At 39.0% G+C, this 22071-nt stretch overlaps 1 protein-coding gene and 1 long non-coding RNA gene across 3 annotated transcripts; both read left to right on the forward strand.

Moving 5' to 3' along the window:
- The first annotated feature begins 965 nt into the window (after positions 1 to 965).
- Positions 966 to 14855, forward strand: LOC588467 (putative methyltransferase NSUN6). Its single transcript, XM_030990569.1, has 9 exons — positions 966 to 1116; positions 5459 to 5620; positions 6090 to 6294; positions 6991 to 7147; positions 9114 to 9274; positions 10217 to 10405; positions 10801 to 10955; positions 11697 to 11822; positions 12927 to 14855. The coding sequence occupies exons 1-9, from the start codon at positions 1045 to 1047 to the stop codon at positions 13107 to 13109; spliced, it is 1410 nt and encodes a 469-aa protein (XP_030846429.1). The 5' UTR covers positions 966 to 1044; the 3' UTR covers positions 13110 to 14855.
- A 595-nt stretch (positions 14856 to 15450) lies between these two features.
- On the forward strand, positions 15451 to 19060 carry LOC115926108. Of its 2 annotated transcripts, none has more exons than XR_004064968.1 (3): positions 15451 to 15821; positions 17768 to 18029; positions 18357 to 19060. It is a non-coding gene; the product is annotated as an uncharacterized LOC115926108 (long non-coding RNA). The 2 variants fall into 2 exon arrangements; XR_004064969.1 differs by having other exon boundaries at positions 17768 to 17998.
- Positions 19061 to 22071: the final 3011 nt, after the last annotated feature.

Here is a 22071-nt window from a genome sequence, read left to right on the forward strand (position 1 = left end):
TTTATTTGAACCCCGTAAGTGATGTTTTCCTGGCATCTATTAACACAATGGAGACCATAAAAAGCAGTGCATGAAAACGTCTTTTTAAATCAAGTAACAGTTAAATACACAGTTATATTCAGAGTTATCATGTGTTTGGTTAAGTTACCAGATGAGTTGAATATCTTCTCACAATATTTGCACTTGAAAGGGTTTCTCTCCAGCGTGCGTTCTTTTTTTTTTTTTTTTTTCTTTTTTTGCCGCCCAAGGGGGGGGGGGGTTTAAACCCCCTAACCCCCCCCCCCCCCGTAGATCCGCGCCTGTTTAATCTTGTGGTTATCTTGTGGTTTCCAAACCACAAGATAACCACAAAATACTTGTAAGATTTTCTCTTTTTTTACCGTCTGAATTGGCTTTCACCGTGTGAATGCGGCTAATAACAATAAACACAATTACAATAATGATGAGGATTATTATTATCATCATCATAATTATTATTATTATTATTAATATTATAATTGTTATCATTATTATTATTACTATTATTATCATCATTATGACTTATTAAGTAAGCAAATATCATTCCCCAAAACCTGGGGGGGGGGATGATTGTACATGCCATCCCCCCACCTTGTGAGGTGGGGGATGCATCCCCCTCATCCCCCGCCCGTTGTCTACGCCCCTGGCTAAAACTATAACTTATAGGCCTAAATAATTCAAGAGCATCAAACTATAGATTATATATTTTCTTTCTACATGCATGCATATACAATTCTTCGCATTTTGAACCCAGTACATAAGAAATGCGTGAAAAATCGTGTATTTTGCTGACTAGATTATTAAAACAGTACATATATGAGGAGATAAAACTTGATGATAGGACTACCCTGAGGTGTGGATCTGTGGCCCGTTCTGTGGGGGCCGTTCTGTGGACGTAGATGCTATGACGTCACGTCCCGTTGACTGCACTAGCATTGCGCATGCTCAGCTTGATCGGATCGTATCGTCTGCAATTTTTGTCTTATCCGAGCTAAGTGTCGCAGATTACACCGAGCAGAATCTGACATGAATCGCTTTCATCTTCAATTTAAACATGAGATTGATGAGCATTTGTCTAAAGAATTTGATAAAATTACGGTAACGTATTTTTGTAAACATTAATCAGAAAGTTACGAGCTTCCTTGCGATATGTGGATTGTAGCTGCATGCTGTAGCTGGTGACACCATCAGTCCCATATGTGTGAAAGTATGTGTGCAAAAAAGACAGTTTTTTATGTCGAATAATATGGAATTGGCACAATTTCCAATAACCTTGGTCCTTGTACTGTGTAGCTCGTGTATAAGTGAATTTCCATTCATGTAGTGTTTGGGCATAAATTATTTTGGGCCTCGTCATGAAATAAGCCGCTGGGCACTGGTCATTGAATATTGATTGATTAGTAAAGGAGCCCGTAGTAGGGTGTCTGATCGCGCACCCGATGTTGTGTGCTAAAATTCTTCCCACAGAGATTACACGCATCCCTATGCAGCCTACGTGCATTGCGCGACCATGCAAAAAAAGTCAATTTTTTTTTTTCAAATCGAGATTCAAACCTTTATCAGTTGTGATCCTGAAGGTGATAATCAATGAATGAGGTGTCATATGAAAGAGCAGGTGAATTCCAATATTTCCAAAGGGGCGTAGAGTAAAGTACCCGGTAATCGGTCAGCTCCGGTTTTCGGCCAATTGGTTGGATACATGGTAAAATCACTTTAAAATACATCGCATAATAGCATAACACATATCCCACACATACCATACCATGCCAGTGTCACTGAAGAACCACATTTGCAATGAAAAATATATCCTAAAATATCACATTTTAGCGATGTAATCGGCGGTCCCGCTACCCAAATCTGAAAAATCGAGTTTCTTACGCGTGTATGTAAGAAATATGGGTACCATAAAATGAGCTTTATTTCAAGTATTTTTCAGATATAGAGCCCGATTTTGTGCTGGTCGCAAGCTCAAAAGTATCTCATCGCATGTATTAAATCAATGCAGCCGCACACCGCGACGCACACACGATATGTCTGTCTAATTCAGATTCCAACTTCCGATCACCGCTGTGCCTGTATTCGGCCAGGCGAGCACCCGGGAGCTCCGGCGTGGGATACCTGCTCCGCCCGCTTGTGCTATACATCAGCGCAGAAACGCACGGCGCGCGCGAGCGCTTCCTATTGACTTTGTACATGCGGCCGTAAACTGAAACGCTCGGCCGATAACCGGCTCCAAAACAGTGAAAATTGAAATGAATATTGTCATGGCAATTCGTGATTTTTTTTGGGGATTCTTTTTTTGTTTAAATAATAATAATATTTGCTTCATGATTTGAACAAGAAATGATAATAAATAGGAAGTAAAGAGTCCAATAAATAGGATTTTGTCTTAAGTGGCCGAAAACCGGGTACTTTACTCTAGCCCCCGAAATTCTAAAAATATCTTGGTCAAAACAGCAATTTAAACATGGTGTCCTGGCTAACTCTGAGGTTTGTCACTTTTGAGATATGACGCCCCGATCGATAAGTAGTCCCAGTCCTAAGGAACAATTCTATGTGACTATATTTTCGCTAGCCCCCAGGGATCACAACTGATAACAGTTTAAAAATACCCTTCTCGCTATTTGGTGGATCAGCTAATTAGGGGGCGTGCGCTCCGCTCAGTCCAAACCATGGTTACATCGCGTAACATCTCCACGCACGAACGAAACCCCAAATTCAAGTGACTGAAATTATGGTTGGAAATTCCCTCGATAAACCCGGAAGTGAATACACGTTATAGTCAATGGCAATATCGCGGAGACAACGTGCGTTGTCTCCGCGATATTGCCATTGACTATAACGTGCATTCACTTCCGGGTTTATTGTGCGACGAACGCCAACCATACTAGTCAATCGCACATGTCGCGGAGACAGCGTAGCTCAAGCTGCAAGTCGCGGATTGGCTTAGCAGCATGCGTACGATATGCATACGCTTGCATATCGCGCGATACAGCTGTTTGGCTAAATTTAGCAAAACAACATCACTCTGCGTGGACGTCTTTTTCGACGATTTTGACCAAAATGATATGAATATACCAGCGTGTTGGAGGGGCTGTAACTTTTGATAGAAACATCGGTGAGACTTGAAATTTGAAATGTATTATTCTGATAACATTTTTTATTCAAATATCAAACAAAAATGGTGAAAAACGATCCCAAATTGAAAATTGAAAAATCGTTCAGACACCCTACCCGTAGGCCGTAATCGGCCAGCTCCAGTTTTCGGCCGATTGGTTGGATGCAAGGTAAAATCACTCTAAAATACATCGCATAATAGCATAACACATATCCCACACATACCATACCATGCCAGTGTCACTGAAGAACCACATTTGCAATGGAAAATATATCCTAAAATATCACATTTTAGCGATGTAATCGCCGGTCCCGCTACCCAAATCTGAAAAATCGAGTATCTTACGCGTGTCTGTAAGAAATATGGGTACCATAAAATGAGCTTTATTTCAAGTATTTTTCAGATTTAAAGCCCGATTTTGTGCTAGTCGCAAGCTCAAAAGTATGTCATCGCATGTATTAAATCAATGCAGCCGCACACCGCGACGCACACACGATATCTCTGTCTAATTCAGATTCCAACTTCCGATCACCGCTGTGCCTGTCTTCGGCCAGGCGAGCACCAGGGAGCTCCGGCGTGGGATACCTGCTCCGCCCGCTTGTGCTGTACATCAGCGCGGAAACGCACGGCGCGCGCGAGCGCTTCCTATTGACTTTGTACATGCGGCCGTAAACTGAAACGCTCGGCCGATAACGGGCTCCAAAACAGTGAAAATTGAAATGAATATTGTCATGGCAATTCGTGATTTTTTTCTGGGATTCTTTTTTTGTTTAAATAATAATAATATTTGCTTCATGATTTGAACAAGAAATGATAATAAATAGGAAGTAAAGAGTCCTAAAAATAGGATTTTGTCTTAAGTGGCCGAAAACGGGCTCCTTTACTCTAGGTCTAGAGGTCTAGATCTAGATTAGACGGGTAAGGAGGGGGTAATTGACCGGCGACAGTTTTTCGGCCGGTCCGTTGGCCTGAACGGAATGTGGGTACCATTAAATGAGCTTTATTTCAAGTATTTTTCAGATTAAGAGCCCGATTTAGTGTGAGTTGCATGCTCAAAAGTATCTCATCGCATGTATTAAATCAATGCAGCCGGTCACCGCAGCGTACACACGATATCTCTGTCTAACACAGATTCCAATTTCCGATCACCGCAGAGATAATTTTTCGGCATGGCGAGGTCCGGGGAGCTCCGGCGTGGGATACCTGCTCTGCCCACTAGTGCTATAGATCAGTGGGGAAACACATGGCGCGCGCGTGCGTCCTTCCTATTGACTTTGTACATCCGACCGAAAACTGTCTCACTATGCCGATAACTGTCTCTGAAACAGTGAAAATTGAAATGAATATTGTCATGGCAATTCATGATTTTTTTCTGGGATTCTTTTTTTGTTTAAATAATAATAATATTTGCTTCATGATTTGAACAAAAAATGATAATAAATAGGAAGTAAAGAGTAAAAAAAAATAGGATTTTGTCTTAAGTGGCCGATAATCCCCCTTCTTTACTCTATACAGCGGTTGTCCAGAAGCCTATTCAAAATTTGACCCGTAACTCCGGCGTGGAGATACCCTACTAAAACATACCCAAAATGAAGTATTTATTCATTAAATGTCCAAATAAAGATCATTAGGCCATGTAAAATTGATTTCATGTTGATCGTCCCCGCCCGCTTCCTTTTTGGGGGCCGCCTCCTATTTTTTGTTATTTGTTATTTTTTTTTTTATTTATTTTTTTTAAATTTTTTTTGAATTTTTTTTTGATTTTTTTTTTTTTGAAAGAAAAAAAACATGAAAAACACTGCTAAAATGGCTCTATTTCTGGTTTTAAAAAAAAAAATTGTCGGCGGCCATCTTGAAAAAAAATAGCCTCGACTGTCAGGGAAAATGTACCGAGCGGCCATTTTGAGCGGCCATTTTGAAAAATATCAAATATCAAATAACATGGTACACCCTCCTCCTCTTTTTCAAAAAATCCGGACGATCAACATGTAATCAATTTTACATGGCCTTAGTTACAAGTCATTATGTTTATTACCTGTTTCGTGTCAATTTTCTTGTTATTTTTGGAGTATTTTTGGATAAACGTTGATATTAGTATACACTTTTTCACAAGTTCAACGGCAAACCGCTGCACATTACAAGTACATACCGATGGTGGGTTGCGAGCGGGCACGCGCGCGCCTGTGTGAAGTTATCTACCGTAATGACATTATTGCAAAACGTTTATAGAGCTTCTTAATCTTCTTTGTACTACAGTATGTTTTGGCAGCACACTGCATTGTTCCTAAAATGTGTGATTATTAAAATCATTTTGTATTGCAGTGTAAGCTGGATGAGGAAGGAGATGGAGAAACTAAGGGGAATTGGTTCAGTCAACTTCTGAAGACGTTGCCCATCCCACCTGCCTATACTATTGTCAGAGTCAATGATCTTTCTTCTGATAGAGAGGAAGTTCACCAGCTTCTCCAGAAGCATATCAACAAGGTAAATCATAAAGATTATTCTGTGCTGTAGACTACTATGTTGTAGTTCTCATGAAACCCTTTATACATTAATGAAGAAGTTTTAAAATATGAATTTTTTCAAATAATTTATTTATTATTTTTTGTCTTGTTCCAGGCTTTAGAACAAATCTTAGCATTTTAAATTCAAATTATGTGCAGCTACAATCTTTTTTTTTATAAATCAAAATTGTTTTTTTTTAACCATTCTTAATATTTTGCAAGGAGAGGAAAGAACAATAGAATACTGTTTTATATGTTTCTCCCAACCCCAAACAACCCACCCCCCCCCAAAAAAAAAATGTTATCAATTTGTTAAGTACAGCTTAACTTCAGTAAATAGTTTGGTGGTGCATATAAATTCATCTACCATGTCTTGCTCTCCGTCTTTTAATCTACTTGATAATTTTTGTATTCCTCCCCCACATCTTCCCTCTCCTCTTTCCACGCAGCAATATGAGCACAAACCATTCGCCCCACCAACAGTGGTGCCCCACCCCCTCCTGAGAGACGTCCTGGTCATTCCCAGTGGACACCAGCGGGACGACGCTGAGCTCAAGCCAGATAGTAAGGAGGTCATTGTTGACCTGGCTTGTGGGATGGCAGTGTTAAGAGGAGCCGAGGTGTTTGCCCCAGGCGTAATGGCAGCGCCAGTAGGTAGACACATGACATGGCTTTTTCTTCCATTTTTGTTCGTTATAAACAGGGTGGTCTACAAACGAAATCTGCAACTAATTTTGCAACTTGGAAGGAGTATGAACTGATACTGTACACAAAGCCCAAATTCCTTTTCCCTTCAATTTATAGGGGTTGCATAAGGAGCTATGGCAGGTCTTGCGTTCTCAGATGCTTTTATGGTTCAATCTTAGCCATATTCTGAAGCATTTTTAAACGACTCTGATGACTAATATTTCAGAAAAAGTCTTGGTTCAGATTAAATTCATAACGTACAAATGTAGCTAATTTTCAAACCTGTAGATACAAAAATTGAAACCTGTCGCTGTTTTAAGCTAAAACTCCTTTTGGACCACCCTGGTCATAAAAATACTCTACCAAAGATTTACCTGTAAGTAGTAAAACTAGCACCAATACTATGAGTAGTTAAGCAAAAAGTCTGCATTTTGACCAGTTGTCCACAAATGATATTGGCCCTAAATATAACTTCATTCCAAGCAATATCAGCAGATGACACAAAAACTCTGTAAAGTCTCATATTTTTTTGTGGCACTTATAGTTTTGTTGTAGCAATTATTAAAGCAAAAGTTTCATATTTTATACCTATGTTTCTGTTATTAGTATCACTAGACCAATAATTGCGATATCCCTTCTTTTCTTTAAAACAAATCATCGCAGCAATGAACAGAGGTGACACAGTTGCGGTTTATTCTGATGTAAAGGGTCTTTGTCGAAGAGGCATGACGACTAGGTTTGAAGGTGAAAGACTATTTCTAGGAAATGGAAGGGCCATGATGAGCAGACATGACATCATGGTAGCGACATCTTCTCCCAGGTTTGTTGATGGTTTGATCTACAGAAAAGAAAGAGATATAGTTCTTGTTTTTAGGCCTGATGCAATACTGCAAGTCCCGAAAGGAATACAGATATGAAAAAAGACAAAGAATTTCAGTAGTATTATAAATAATATTTAGTGTTTATATAGTGCTGAATACATCAACGATGTCTCAATGCGCTTAACAAATATACTATTACCCCAGTCACCGGATTCAGGTTTGCCTGCACACAATTTATGCACATTCTCCTCTCCCTGTGGAACATTCCAGCTAGGCACCATTTTACAGACGCTTACAATGCTGAGCAAACTACATTCATGTTCGATTATCGTCTTGCCAAAGGACGTTAATGCCAAGCTGGAATTTGAATCCTGTACCTTGTGATCGGCAGTCTGGTGACACTCAACTAGATCCATCCCCCCCCTCCCTCCTTCCCCACACACACACACACATATTTAAATATTCAAAGAGCAAATTTGGTTTTGCCCTGATTCGTGGTGTACTAAAAGTACATGTAAATATCCACCTATGCTTTGGAGTGTAGGGCACAAGAAAAATATTGTGGTGGTGAAACAAATGCACTGGCACTATATGTATATTCATGAACCCCTATTACATAACTATATTTATTTCATTTGTTTGTTATTTGCTCTATAAAATAAAAAGATATAGGGGCATGAGAAAAAGCTTTTCAGGTGGGCTGTATCTAATACAGACCACCTTATAATTTTGTTAAAATTGCCTTTATTTATTTTTCTTATTTCGACCCACTTTTTTGTGAGCAAGATAATTTGGAAATGGTTCAATCAAATACCTTGAAATTTGGCACACATATGTATAGGCATTAGAACAAAACACAGAAGTTTGTTTAACCTTGACCTTGACTGATGACGTCATCTAGGCGCCATTTTGTGAAATTTTCTGAAAATAAACTCTTGATCATATCTTCATAACCAAAAATCATTTCTCATTCATATTTATCATGATCAAGGTCAATATCCGTTCGGTCAATTTCAGGTCAAAAAACGCGCGCATGCGCGTACGTCCGCGCGTCAATGCACGCGCAAAATTTCAAAATGCTCAAAATTGTCTCAAATTTATTTTGCATACGTTTCAGGTCATTTTAAGCATTTTATAAAAAATCACGCACACGCGCATGTGCGCGCGTTTTCGCGCGTAACACCATTACACAACATAGAATCGCCATTCTTTTTTCTTTCATGATATTTCTCATATTTTTTCAAGGAATTTGATACCATGTTTATCTCTTTATGACCATTAATAACAAGATGAGCGTCCATTCAAGATAAATGTCTGTGCGCGCAAGGTCTTTTAATACATAGCATATATGGGCAAAAACATGCCTATACAAAATCCATTATACCTCTTTGGAATGAGCCGTGACCTTCAATTTGTTTTCATATTTAGATAGAGTATGAGTCAGAAATATGATTCCATGTCTCATTTGGCCATTAAGTGTATCGTGACATCATCATAATGGGCTTGGAACTCAAAATACGAATTTGCATATTATGACGTCAGCATATTTATGGTAAATTGATTGTATCTCTGTAAATATTGATCGATTTTCTTCCAAATTTCGATATGATGTAGCTAAGACAATTCTCTACAAGCTCATTAATCACCATTTTTCATTTTGATCACGTCATAGGGAAAATTACGATTAAAGGGCACATATCAGAAATTTATTAACTTCGTGTGATGCCTATGGAAGGTGAATTACGTTCACATCATTAATCTACATGACATTGTTCTTTAGCAGTATCTCGCTTATTTTCGCTCTATTTTGTGTCAAATTTTAGTTGACCAGCCCACCTATACTTGTTCCAAACAAGTATTATATGTCTAGTTCTACATGTATTTTGTTAATCTGTACCACAGAATAGCTTTCTTGAATGATGGCACGTTATAAATCGGGTGTTTATTCTTTTCTTTTTCCTTCAGTGGAACAGCAGTCGTGATGATAGACCCCGTGTTTGACTGCCCATCTCTCAACGCTGTTCTTCCATCCAAGATCTTCCTACAGAATCTCCCTTCCATTATAGTTGGTCATGTCTTAAACCCCCAGCCTGGAGAGAATGTGCTAGACATGTGTGCCGCACCAGGTAAAAATTCATTTTTACTGAACTTCATTTCTATCTTGGCATGGGTGTTAAAAATCTTTGGTCTTATCATAATGTATATCAAGATTTAATTTGCAGATACAGACTCTTTTCATCACATCCTGAAAGAAAGCCGTTACTACCATTGGCAATGTGTCAATGTAGCTCTTATGGCCATCTTGCGGGCATCCAACGATTTGCCATGTGACAAATTAATAATAATAATAGTGGATTCTTGGATAGCGCTCATGTCTGTCGGACATGACACTCCTGGCGCTCGTCACTTATTACCCGGCTTTAGCATGGCTGCCGTTATGAGGCCCCGGCATTTCAAGGAATTAATTCCTGCCAGGTAGCCACTTACATCACCTATGTCTAGTGTGGCAAATGTAGATTAATGTCTTGCCAAAAGACATTGGTGCTGTGGCAGGACTTGAACCGTGAACCTTGCAATCCACAGTCCAGTGAGGTACACGCTCGACCACGACACCGCTACATTAACCCTTTGACTACTGAAAGGTTATATGTTCCCCATAGGTTAAATACAGGAATCACCCGGTTCCAGTAGGCGATGGGTGAAGCCCAACCTAAGTTTGTCAGTCTCTGGCTTGCAGGAGGGAGCAGCAGTACAGAGCTTGTAGTCTTCATGTTCAGACCTTATGTTATGCATTACTACGAAATGGGTTTGTGCCTGTAAACTAGTCATGATCCTTCTTTCTATTGGAATGGACCATGTGAACCACCCCTCTGTGGTTTTTGTTTTTGTTGGAGGGGGCGGGCCCATTGATCACATATAAACTTACTGCCTGGAGAATGATGTTAAGACTCTTCAAAGAAGGCAAGTCTCAACTGTACATTATCTATGAGTGCTTAATATCCTTTTCAGTTGGATTTCTCTTTTGTAGTTAATATATTTTCATTTCCTTTTTTGTTTCACTTCCATAGGAGGCAAGACAACTCACATTGCTACTTTGATGAAGGATCAGGGGAGGGTTATAGCCCTGGACAAGGCATCCAAGAAGATTGCCAGAATAGAAGGCTATGCAGCAGCTCTTCACTTGACATGCATTCGAGCTTACTACTTCGATGCTACTAAGGCCTGTGCTACCAAATCAGAGATTTTAAAAGGAAAAGGTATGAAAGACAGCATATTGCCAAATTGAGGGGACAGCTATCCCCCCCCCAAAAAAAAAAAAAAAAAAAAATATATATATATATATATATATTAAAAAAAATAAAGAAAGAAAAAATAAATAAAGAAAATGAAAAAAATTGGACTTTGTTAAAAGACATGACATCATTGACTCGTGCTCTGGCAGCAATTGCTCCGCAGTCACCAAACAATATGTACTTTACCCTAACTCTAAACCTTACCTAAAACCCAATCTTAAATCCTATTGAAACCCGAAACCTAACCGCATGTTTTGATGAAAGAAACCTGGAGGAATTGTGGCCTGAGAACAAAGTGTATGTCATAGCACCCTCTTAAATTAAGCTTGGCTCTTAATTCTTTCAAATCCATTCTGCAGAAGACTTCCATCCACCCTTCCCGGAAATGACCTTTGACCGGATTCTACTCGATGCCCCCTGCAGCGGTCTGGGTCAACGTCCTACGATCTACAACAAGATGAGCCTCAGTGAGGTCCAATCTTATCCTGCTCTTCAACACAAGCTCTTTTCTGCGGTAAATAAGTCTCTGTTATACATTACTGTCAGTTGTGAACCTCTACTGAACTGACTATTTTGAGTTTTGTCTGATTGGGTTTCAAAATTCTTTTTTGAAGCATTCAGTTTGAGCAAAATTTGGCATCTAACTCAAAAAAAGTTTTGAAGAATATATATATTTTTTTTTCTTCATTTATCATTCAGTATTCATAATGCTTATTGTAAATTATATACACAAATACTCAGGTTTTTTTTTAAATTGATAAGCAGGTAAAGAATATCTTTGTATAATTAACACATGTAGTATTTTGTGCAATAGTTTGTTTGGTTGACATACAAAATCAAAAAACCACTTCAATCCTTAAATATGGTTCTATGATTGGTTTTGATCAGTTATAATCAGTGCTACAACTTTGATATTTTGCACTCTGTGTTAGATTTCTTGCTTTACTTGCTACCGATGAGGAGGCGCGAAAGCTCAGTCGGTAGAGCAATGGTCTCGGAATCTGGTGACCCGGGTTCAAAACCAAGTCGATGTGCTAGTGCCCTTTGGTAAGGCATTAATCCTCACTACCAGGTCCCTCGGAGAGGACCTAAAGCCGTCAGCCGTCTGGTTGCTTACTTACAAGCATTTATGCTCTCTTAGCAGTCGGGTAAAATAACCACCACTACCACCATGAGACCTTAAACTTATCTTGAGTCACTCCATATTATTTCATAGAAAATATTTTAATAGAAATACTGTCTACTTATCTTTCAGGCTGTCAGGTTGCTTCGAGAAGGAGGCACCCTTGTCTACAGCACCTGCACAATCACTCCAGAGGAGAATGAAGGCCTGGTGGCATGGGCGCTCCAGAAACACCCACAGATGAGACTAGAGAAACAGGTAAAAATGCTTAAACCAGAAACTCTGGTGTGCAAGAGATGTTATCAAATCCTGGGAGTGTTTATGGGTAATTCCACAAATCGGGACCCACTTTGTGACATTTTTGGTGTCCCACTTACATACTAGGAACCCACATGTATTAATGATTTCCAAACATAATATTGCATCCTGATACCTAGAATCACTTAACAATCTCACTCCACTATTAAAGTCTTTACTCAGAGCCACAAACATGTGTGGGTTCCTTACATGTATGTAAGTGGGACACCAAAAATGTCACAAAGTGGGTCACTAATTTATAGAATTGCCCATATAATGCTCTCTATTATTATTACCCTGGCTTTAGCACGGCTGCCACTACAGTGCTCAAGAATCTTAATGAATTAGTTCCTGCTAAGTACTCAGTTGAAACCTCACCTGGGTGGAGTATGGCAAAGGCAGATTAATATCTGGCCAAAGAACATTAGTGTTGCGAAGGGATTTGATTTGTGTACCTTCTGGTTAACAGTCCTGAAACAGGGCCCAGCTCAACAGATTAGCAAAAGTTTCATACAGGGAACTGATATGCAATTGACATGATTTTTGCAATGCTGGAAAGAATTTTGCTTTGAAAATGGCCGTTTGTAACAATTGGCAACAGTCTATCCCATATTCATTAGAGTAGACTATGCTAAATCTGGCCTAAACTAATGACCCAGTAGTAGTAATGAGATTATTGCATGGATTCGCATCTGAGGAAGATGTCTGAACTCTAGACATTGAAACTGTTACAGGTAATTTTTCCTTTTGGATGTGATACAAGAACTTTCAAACCATTATTACACACTTCCTGATGAAACTCTTTCATAATCTACATGTATGAATGTTCTAAAGAAGAAAAAAATATTGTTTTCATAAATTATGGAATTTCATTTTCAAGTTTGAGTGGAAGACTGTAAAATAAAAGTATTGTTATCATAAAAAGAGGAGGTCCACATAGATGTACATTTGTTAACACCTTGCCGCTTCTTAATGTACCATCTACAGTTCAATTTGAGTATTTTAGTACATGTATTTGATGATGACCTCTTGTAATTTTTTCCTTTTTTTTCTCCGTCTCCTTAGGAACCACATTTTGGTGGTCCAGGTCTTCCAGTACCTGGCCTCAGCAGCGAGGACCAAGAGAAAGTCAAGCGTTTCACACCGGCATCCCACCTGGCAGGCTTCAATCAAGGGAGAACAGTGAGCTGCAACGAGGACACGATAGGTTTCTTTATAGCTAAATTTGTCAAATTGACTGATAGATAATAATAATAATAATAAACCATTCTTATATAGCGCATATCACAAAAATATATTAAGTCCCTATGGGCTCAGAAGAAAGAAAGGAAGGGATAATAGCAGACATGAGGGAAGAGAAGAGAAAGAATAACTGCTTTGTCATAACATTGTACTAATTTAACAAACAAACAAACGTGTCTTTAAGAGATTCTTGACATTTTCTTATCTATCAACCTGCTTAAGATGATTTATTCCATAACTCTGCAGCTGCCAGTTGAGAAGATCTCGTACCATGGTAATTTGTTGATATTGAGGGATGAAGTAACAAGGATTTTGACTGAGAGCGCATGTTTCTTGCAGGGCAATATTTTGTTATCAATTGTTGTAAGTAATCAGGGCCTAATCCTTGCATGCACAAGAACACCAATGTCGAAATCTTAAAATCAATTTGTTGTTTTACTGGAAGCCGAGTGCGAGTAACGTACCTTGCCGCAGAGTTTTTGATTCTTTGCCAATTCTGAATTTCATTATCAGGAAGACCATATAAGATACCATTACAAAAATTAAGGCAAGAAACTATGACAATGTTGTTGTTTTAGTTTTTAGGGGTTGTTATTCAGAAGTGAATATTTACGCCTCTTCTCTTAGGATTTTTTTTCCTTTAAAATTAGATTGCCTTTTTTAAATATATAGAATTTTGATAAATTGGATTTTTAAAAGTTAAACTGTTTATGTTGAAGAATTTAGTGGCTGGCGAGCAAAAGGCTTATCGGCTACATGTATATAGGACGCCCAAGGACCAGCTCGGACACGGTACATTTTGACAAGCTTCTCAACTCAGCCTAATGCTGAGCCTAGGCCCTCTGACGTCCGACGTCCACCAATAAGTCTAGTCGTCTCCACCGCGTTTCTTCAAAATTTTGTCCGATAACCAATAAAGAAAAAGAACATATACATGAAGATTCTAAACGTTAATATAGGCAGATCTCTCTTTTTTCTTTTTTTTCTTTTTCACTCTTCTTCTTTTTCATGTGTCACTCACTATAAAAAAGCAAAACATCTTGGGCTCAAATATTTATGTGCGGTGCAAGGTGGTTAGTAGGGGTACAGGTGTACCCTTTTAGTTCTAACTACAAAGTTGACCAGAGCCTGCTGGTGGTTAATATCTGTGGATTTCAGGAGTATTGGGATTGCTTATCATTTTCTATGCCAGATTCTGTAATGAGCATGGCTCTTTCTATAAGAAAGAGCGGGCACTTGCATAAGAAATGGTTAACTGTTTCTTTTTTGTGCTTACAATGTGAACAATGACCAGTCTCCTGTTGATTCAACTCAAATAGATTTTCATTTAAACCTAAGTTCCCCAATCTTAGGCGATGGAGAATAGCTTCGTTACTTCTGTTGTTCAAGTAACACACAAATGTATTTGATACCAAAGTTTACGTTTCCCGTAGGGGGGATAATGTTTCATTCCATCTTTTTTGCCATATCTCTATGTAGTATTTCTTTAAAACATAGTTTGATTCTGCTCTGGTAAGAGCTTTGTTGATTTCTATTTTTTTTATTAGTCCTGCTTTAGCAAACTTATCTGCTATCTCATTGTGTACATCTAGTCTCCCACCAAGGTTTTGAGTTGAGCCATTTGAGTGTATTACAGTGTTACCAAATGAAGTGGTATCGATCCGTTTACATTGTCTAATTTACTTGTAAAGTGAAGGACCTTAGTTTTATCCTCATTGAGTTTAAGACCATTTTGAGCCCAGCAATTCTTGATATCTACCATACGATTGCTGTCCCCCCTTGGCTATGAAAACAGGGATGACTTTGTGTTTGATCTAACGTTACCTTTAACTATAATTCACATTTTGACTAACCACTAACTCCCACAAGGGTTCCTGTACTTAGATGTAGGCCAACCTTCCTCGTCATTCCTCTGGTCTTCTCTGCATACCTCACCTCTGTCTGTCTTCCAATATTGCCTTTTGTAGCTGGAATATTTATATGTTTGGATGGCAAAATGGATGATGTATTTTCTTCGTCGAAAAAAATCAGACATTCTCAGTAGCATTTATCAGGTTTAGATCTTGTACTAAACCTATGCCTGGGACAAGCTGCCATGATGAAATAAGAGTCTTTGTCTAGACCTCTACAATTTGGCCATGGCATGGCCGCGGCATGGCCGAGCGCGCTTGTACTAGTCTCAACCTAAGCACAAATTTCACCTTTCTATTTGTGAATAATCCTTTCATTGCCAGAATCTTGTGCAAAGCAAATGATGCAAGTGTATTACAGTGTAACCAAATGAAATGGTCTCAATCCGTTTACATTGTCTTTATTTACTTGTAAAGTGAAGGACCTTAGTTTTATCCTCATTGGCCCGAATTCACAAAGGAGGTTTAGATTTAACCCAGGCTAAATCGCGTCATAATACGTCATAACCCCGAGCTTTAGACCATGGGTCATTATTTTGGTATTCACAAAGGAAGTTTAGATTTAACCCAGGCTAAATCGCGTCATATTACGTCATATTTTTAGCCTGCTCAGAAGGGTGGTTTAAACAGCGGGCTAAATCTAACCCACGGTTTAACCCACGGTTTAACGCGTCATATGACGTCATACCAGCGAGCTTTGGCTTTTTAGCGCAGACGACCGTACAAATTTTGTTGACAAATTTGTGGTGAAACAAAGTGAAGAGACCTTCACAAAGTTGCTGTTTTTTCAACTTTGATAGCCTACATTGTAAGTATTTTTAGTTATTCACAACATATGTGTACCATATTCTCAGTTCTGCTACAATGGAAGCCCAATTGAACATGATTTATGTGCGTAAAAAGTGCACGAATAATAATCTTCATCGTAAGTTGCACAGCCTTTGCGAACATTGTCGCAGAACCTAACGCAGCTCGGACCCATGCGTGTGTATTTGTGTTGTGTTGTTTAAGTAATCCTGCGAGGCAAGGCAATTTCGCAATAACTGCGAATGTGCCAGCTAACAATACGAAATTAGTTATAACATCACACAATTGTGTGATTCGGGAAGAAAAATATGTTAATCATGACATTTGAGACATTCCTGGCCTCGGGGGGGGGGGGGGGGGGGGGGGGGGTAGCGACAGTTCCATTTGTATTTTCTGCTCTGCTGATGCTGCTTCTCATCTGACTAACGAAGGAGAACGAAAAATGCCGAAATGAAAATGAAAATTCTTCCGCGCTGATGGATTTTACTAGTCTAGAGTCTAGTCTAGATCTAGGCCTACTAGACTATATACAGATTACAGAGGCCTGGTCTAGACCTAGATCTAGACTAGTCTCTAGTACTACTAGGCCTACACTGACACTCAGTAGTACTGACTGAATAAGACCTGAGCTTGAGCTCGAAGTCGGTGGCAGTGAGACACGCAAACACGACGTGGGCCTAGGCTAGATGGTAGATCTAGATCTAGGCCTAACTTAGATCTATCTAGATCTAACTTAGATCTAGTCCTCAGTCTCAAGAAATTAGTCAAAGCACGCCAAACCATGGCATGAATTTATTAAAAGTATTTTGTAAATTATTAAAAGATGCAGATCTAGATCTAGATCTAGATCTAGAGTCTAGATCTAGATCTAAGTTAGACCTAGAGGTCTAGATTCTAGATCTAGAACCTAGATCTAGTCTAGGCCTAGACTAGATCTAGACCCTATTCTAGATTTAGAAATTGAAATGGAATAAAATATTTTTCAAAATAGACCTAGATTCTAGACCTAGGTCTAGATCTAGTCTAGGTCTAGTCTAGTAATCTAGACTTTCTAGATCTAACTTAGATCTAGAACTAGACTCTAGTAGTCCTAGGATGTAGGGTCTAGACTACCGTTATAGACCTCAGGCTCTAGATCTAGAATCTAGTCTCTGTGGTCTAGACCTTTCTAAACCTAACTTAGATTCTAGACTACTTTTCATAAATTCATGCCAAGCCCGCGCCGATGGTTTGTTGTGTTGTGTCTTGAGAATTTGAGTGTTTGTGTGTCTCACCGTCACTGAGTTCGAGCACAAGTCTGAGCTGAATGAGAGGTACTTTGTCTTAGACTTTAGGCCCATCTAGATCTAGATCTAGACTAGACTCTAGTACTGACTGTCGAATGTCTCTAGACCTACACTCAACTCCTACAAATTTATACTACATCATGATCATGTCTAACTTTAGGCCTAGAGTCTACATCAATACATTGTTGTACTTGAATTTTGAAGCAAGTTTAAAATCTGTGCAAGCAAATAGCCAATAAATCAATGTGTGTTCTTCCTAATCTACATCATGTAATCTTAGTCAAATTCAACCTTTCACATGGGACATCCAATGCTAATTTACATGTACATGTATCTAATTTCACATTTTATCAAGCATGAGTAGATTTTTAACAAAACATGACAGGAATTGGCCCCTACGTTCTTATGGAGGTTCAGTGACATCATCTTTCCTAATTACCCAATAGTCTAGTATGAATCAATAGCACTCATTTCTTTAATGCAATCAAAGTATCGTTAATATTTTTTTTAGAGTTATTCAAAGCTATTCAAAATCAGATTGTCTACAATACAAAGAATGCAAAACGTGTAATATCATAGGATTTAGTTGATAAACAATGAATGATATTTTTTCATTTCATGTTCTAATTTTAATTCACTTTTTTCTATTTTGTTGTGACAGAGACAGCATGGCTGAATATATTCACCATCTCCGCCAGCTTGATCGGAACAGAGAGTTGATAGGCAGACTTCAGAGAGGCCTTCGTGACCCATGAACCCTTTTGAAGTGTATGATGATGAGTCATTTCGGACCAGGTATTGGTTTTCAAAAGAGACAGTGCTCTACCTCATCAACTTGGTGGATGAAGAGCTGAGGAGGACGACAGACAGAAACGACCCAATACCTATACAGGTAGTGACAGCACTTTGATTCTATGCTGTTGGTGAGTAATTTACCTTATTTAGTATTTAGTAAATTTCTATTTAATCTGGGCTGAGCGAAAAAGTAAAAGGGTAAAATTGCGGTTACCATGTTTTGCGGGAGGTTTTTTCATAAACCGGGAGATTCTACATCAAAGCGGGAGGAAGGGCGTGGTGGCGTGAGACTCCCTCTAAATGCAAGAGGGTTGACAGTCCTGATTTAATAAAAAATCTATTGTACAATTTTAAGGACATTAAACATTTCTCAGTTTGAGAATTTGATCTGGCCATGTAACTTGTAAGAAATTGTACTAGTTGATATTTCACTAAAAGGATTTTTTTTTTTACAGGGTCATTCCAAAAGATGCATGGTGATGAGGCACAACTTTCACAGTCTTCTGTATGCAGAGTCATCAAAGACGTGTCAGAAGCGTTTGCAAGAAGAAGGAAACAATTCATGAAGTTCCAAACATCAAGAGAAGAAGTAGGAGCAACACAGCAGCAGTTCTACCAATACTGCAGGTTGCCATGTTTTCTAGGTGCAATTGATAGGACTCATGTCTACACCAGGAGTCCTGGTGGAGATCAAGCCCTGTATTTTATTAATAGGAAGAACAGATACTCTATTAATGAAATGAAAATTTTCCCTTTTTTTGGAGATGCTCCCCATTTACTTTTAATCCGATTAATTAAATGACCGATATGGAATTGGTTCACCCTTTAGTTTCTCTGAACGAAAAGTACACCCATGCAGTACTGTGGTCTGAAACAATTAGACCGTATGATTTGAAATCTAATGGTTGATATAGTTCCTCCCAAAAACATTTTTGCAAAAGGTACCAACCACTTTGAAAGGGAAATCGTCATCATCTTCATCATCATCAACATCATCACTGAAATCGTTATTTGACTGCTTCATCACCATCACCACCGACAACATTGCTGTCATCATTATCATCACTGACATCATCATCGACTTCAACATTGTCTTCGTCAATAACCTTGAATACTTGTTTTGATTATCCATATTAAATCGTCAATATTTAAATATAAATTTCTCTTGTTTGATGGTGTGGTTTTTCTTGTGAAATCATTAAGTTAGGAGGTAAACGTTTTACAAGTGAATGACCTACTTTGTTTATCTTGTTTAATTATTAATATACCATTTGCTGTTATCTATTACTTATAATTACCCAGTACACACCATGAATTAAAATGGATTCGTTATGTTTCGCTAAATCCAAACAACCAGAGAGAGAGAGCAAAAGATAAAGAGAGAGATGAAGAAAGAAGGAGAAAGGGTATGTGTGAGAGAGAGAGGTGGAGAAAAAAGAGAAAGAAAAGGGGTACGAGAGGGATTTAAAAAAAATGGAGTTCTAACAAAATAAAAAGATATTTGAGAGAGGTGGGGTGGAGAGCTGGTGAAAAAAGAGAGACAAACAAAAACAAGGAAGGTGAAAGAGTGAGAAATAGAGACGAAATTTACAAAAAAGTTCTTTTCTTTTTGTTTAAATCACTATTCCCTTGAGAAATTCAAAAAAGCAGAAAAATTAAGAAAAAAAAAATGAACGCCCCCCTAAGAAAAGAATTAATACAGCAAATAAACAAATTCAGAAAAAATTAATGCCCCCCTAAGAAAACAATGCCCCCTCCCCCTAAGAAAAATTAAAAACAAAATTACCCCCACCCCCAGTAAAGCCCCACCCCCTAAGAAAACAATTAATGCCCCCTCCCCCTATGAAAAATTAAGAACAAAATTAACCCCCCCCTCCCCCCCCCTCAAAAAAAACCCCCATCCCCTAAGAAAACAATTAATGTCCCCCCCCCCCCCCCCGAATTAGGCCTAATAATTCTTTATCACATGTCAAGACTGCCTTGTTTTTGCTGTCCTCCTATTTTATATGACCAGTAAGCCCGGTTTTTTTTCTCAATACATCTATGCATTTTATGCATTAATGCCAGTATTTTCTATCAGATAGTATTTATCGTAACCTTTCAGCCCTTTCTTTCTACATCATCAACACATTCTGGACTAAACGTCATCGATCGCTTTCGCTGCCTCTATGGAGTCTACGCTATATATAACACGAGTCTACTCTTACTTCGGATTGATTAATTGCTAAACTAAAGTGTGACCTACGCTCTAAAATCATCATAACAATCAACGAAAATGTGATCATATAGCTCTAAAATGAACACTACATCATAGAAAATTTTCACTCTGGTATAAGGGTCGTTTACAGAAGTTTTTTGTGGACTCTTCCACGAAAACTGTCGATGTTTAGTGTGTTGTGATGCCCAGCTGATCATAATTATGTCGGACGATTATAGGCCATAAATTAACAACGATAGTGAGGAATTATTGAGGTAATTTATGCGAAATTCGGTAATATTTTGAGGACATCTGTCAGAGAACTGTTTTAGTATGTGAATAGTGGTTTAAAGTCTTATCTCAACTTAGAATCGGTCGGTTTTCGGTCTCTACTTGTAGGCGAAGAGTAATAGCCCAAATGCAACTGAATCTGGACTTAGCAGACGACGGTGAACTAGGTGGAGTAACCAAGTGTACTGAGCGCGCATGCTCAGTTCAATGCTTCAATTCTGCGCATGCTCAGTTTATTTTTTTGCTCTCTTAGGCATGCTTAAACCATGGGTTAAACCGTGGGTTAGATTTAGACCATGGGTTATCTAACCCACGCTTTGTGAATACCGAGCGAGGTTTAAACCGTGGGTTAGATTTAGCCTGGGCTAAATAACCCAGGGTTAGATTTAGCCTGGGTTAAATCTAAACCTCCTTTGTGAATTCGGGCCAATGAGTTTTAATAAGACCATTTTGAGCCCAGCAATTCTTGATATCTACCATACGATTGCTGTCTCCCCTTGGCTATGACAACAGGGATGTCTTTGTGTTTGATCTAATGTTAACCTTTAACTATAATTAACATTTTGACTTACCACTAACTCCCACGAGGGTTCTGGTACTTAGTACATGTAGGTCTACGCCAACCTTACTCATCTTGCCTCTGGTATTCTCTGTAAAATTCACCGCTGTCTCCTTCCCAATATTGGCTTTTGAGGCTCGAATATGCACAATGGCACAATCGTTGAAGTGTTCTCTTGGTCGAAAAAAATAAAACGTTCTCGAAAGCATTTGTCCGCTTTTGATCTTGTAGAAGACCTTGAAGCTGCCATGATCCGGGCCATGATGAAATTAGAGTCTATGTCTAGCTCCTCTACAATTCGGCGCCGCCATGGCCGGCCGCGCGCGCTCGTTCAGATCTCCATCGCGTTGCTAGTACTCTCAGTGTGCATTATAATTAATATCGAGATCGAATGCAAAATAATTTAAAAAAATTGGGTATCCTGTTTTCATGACAAAAAAAAAACACATTAAAACTATAGAATTCAAAATTAGGGGAAAAAGGTGAGATTTACTTAAGACCTAAGTTCAATAGTGTGTTTAAGAGAGTAATCTTTGGAATCTATCTTGGAGTGTTGGTGGCTCTGAAAAGAGCCTGTTTTAGGGGGGGGGGGGCAGTTAGAAGCCCGATTGCTGTCCACCCTTGGCTATGACAACAGGGATGACTTTGTCTAGATGGTCGATGAACCGGTTGCATAGTTGTGGTGTTAGCTGCATGCAGAGATAGTCTTGGACTGTATCCGTCAGTTCTTCGATATTAAACGGCCTCCTCTCCTGTACCCATGCCTTCATATGGGCCCACACCTGTTGTATAGTTGTGGTGTTAGCTGTGTGCGGCCATACTCTGGGACTGCATTCGTCAGCTCTTCGATATTAGACGGCCTCCTCTCCTATACCCATGCCTTCATATGGGCCCACACCATCTCGATCTGATTGAGGTCAGGACTTTCTGCGGGAGCTTTCCACCAGAGGATGTCATTTTTAATCATGCACGCCTGGGCTGCCTATGACGTATGCTTAGGGTCATTGTCCTGCATAAATCTATTCTGGGTGGGGTAGACAGCTTGCAGAAAAGGCTTCAACGTTCCTTCTAGAATGGCCTCGCAATAGAAGGTTGCTTTCATGATCCCAGTGAAGACCAAGAA

The sequence above is a fragment of the Strongylocentrotus purpuratus genome, unplaced genomic scaffold (assembly GCF_000002235.5).
Source record: "Strongylocentrotus purpuratus isolate Spur 01 unplaced genomic scaffold, Spur_5.0 spur5_scaffold_19, whole genome shotgun sequence".
In the NCBI taxonomy this organism is placed as follows: Eukaryota; Metazoa; Echinodermata; class Echinoidea; order Camarodonta; family Strongylocentrotidae; genus Strongylocentrotus; species Strongylocentrotus purpuratus.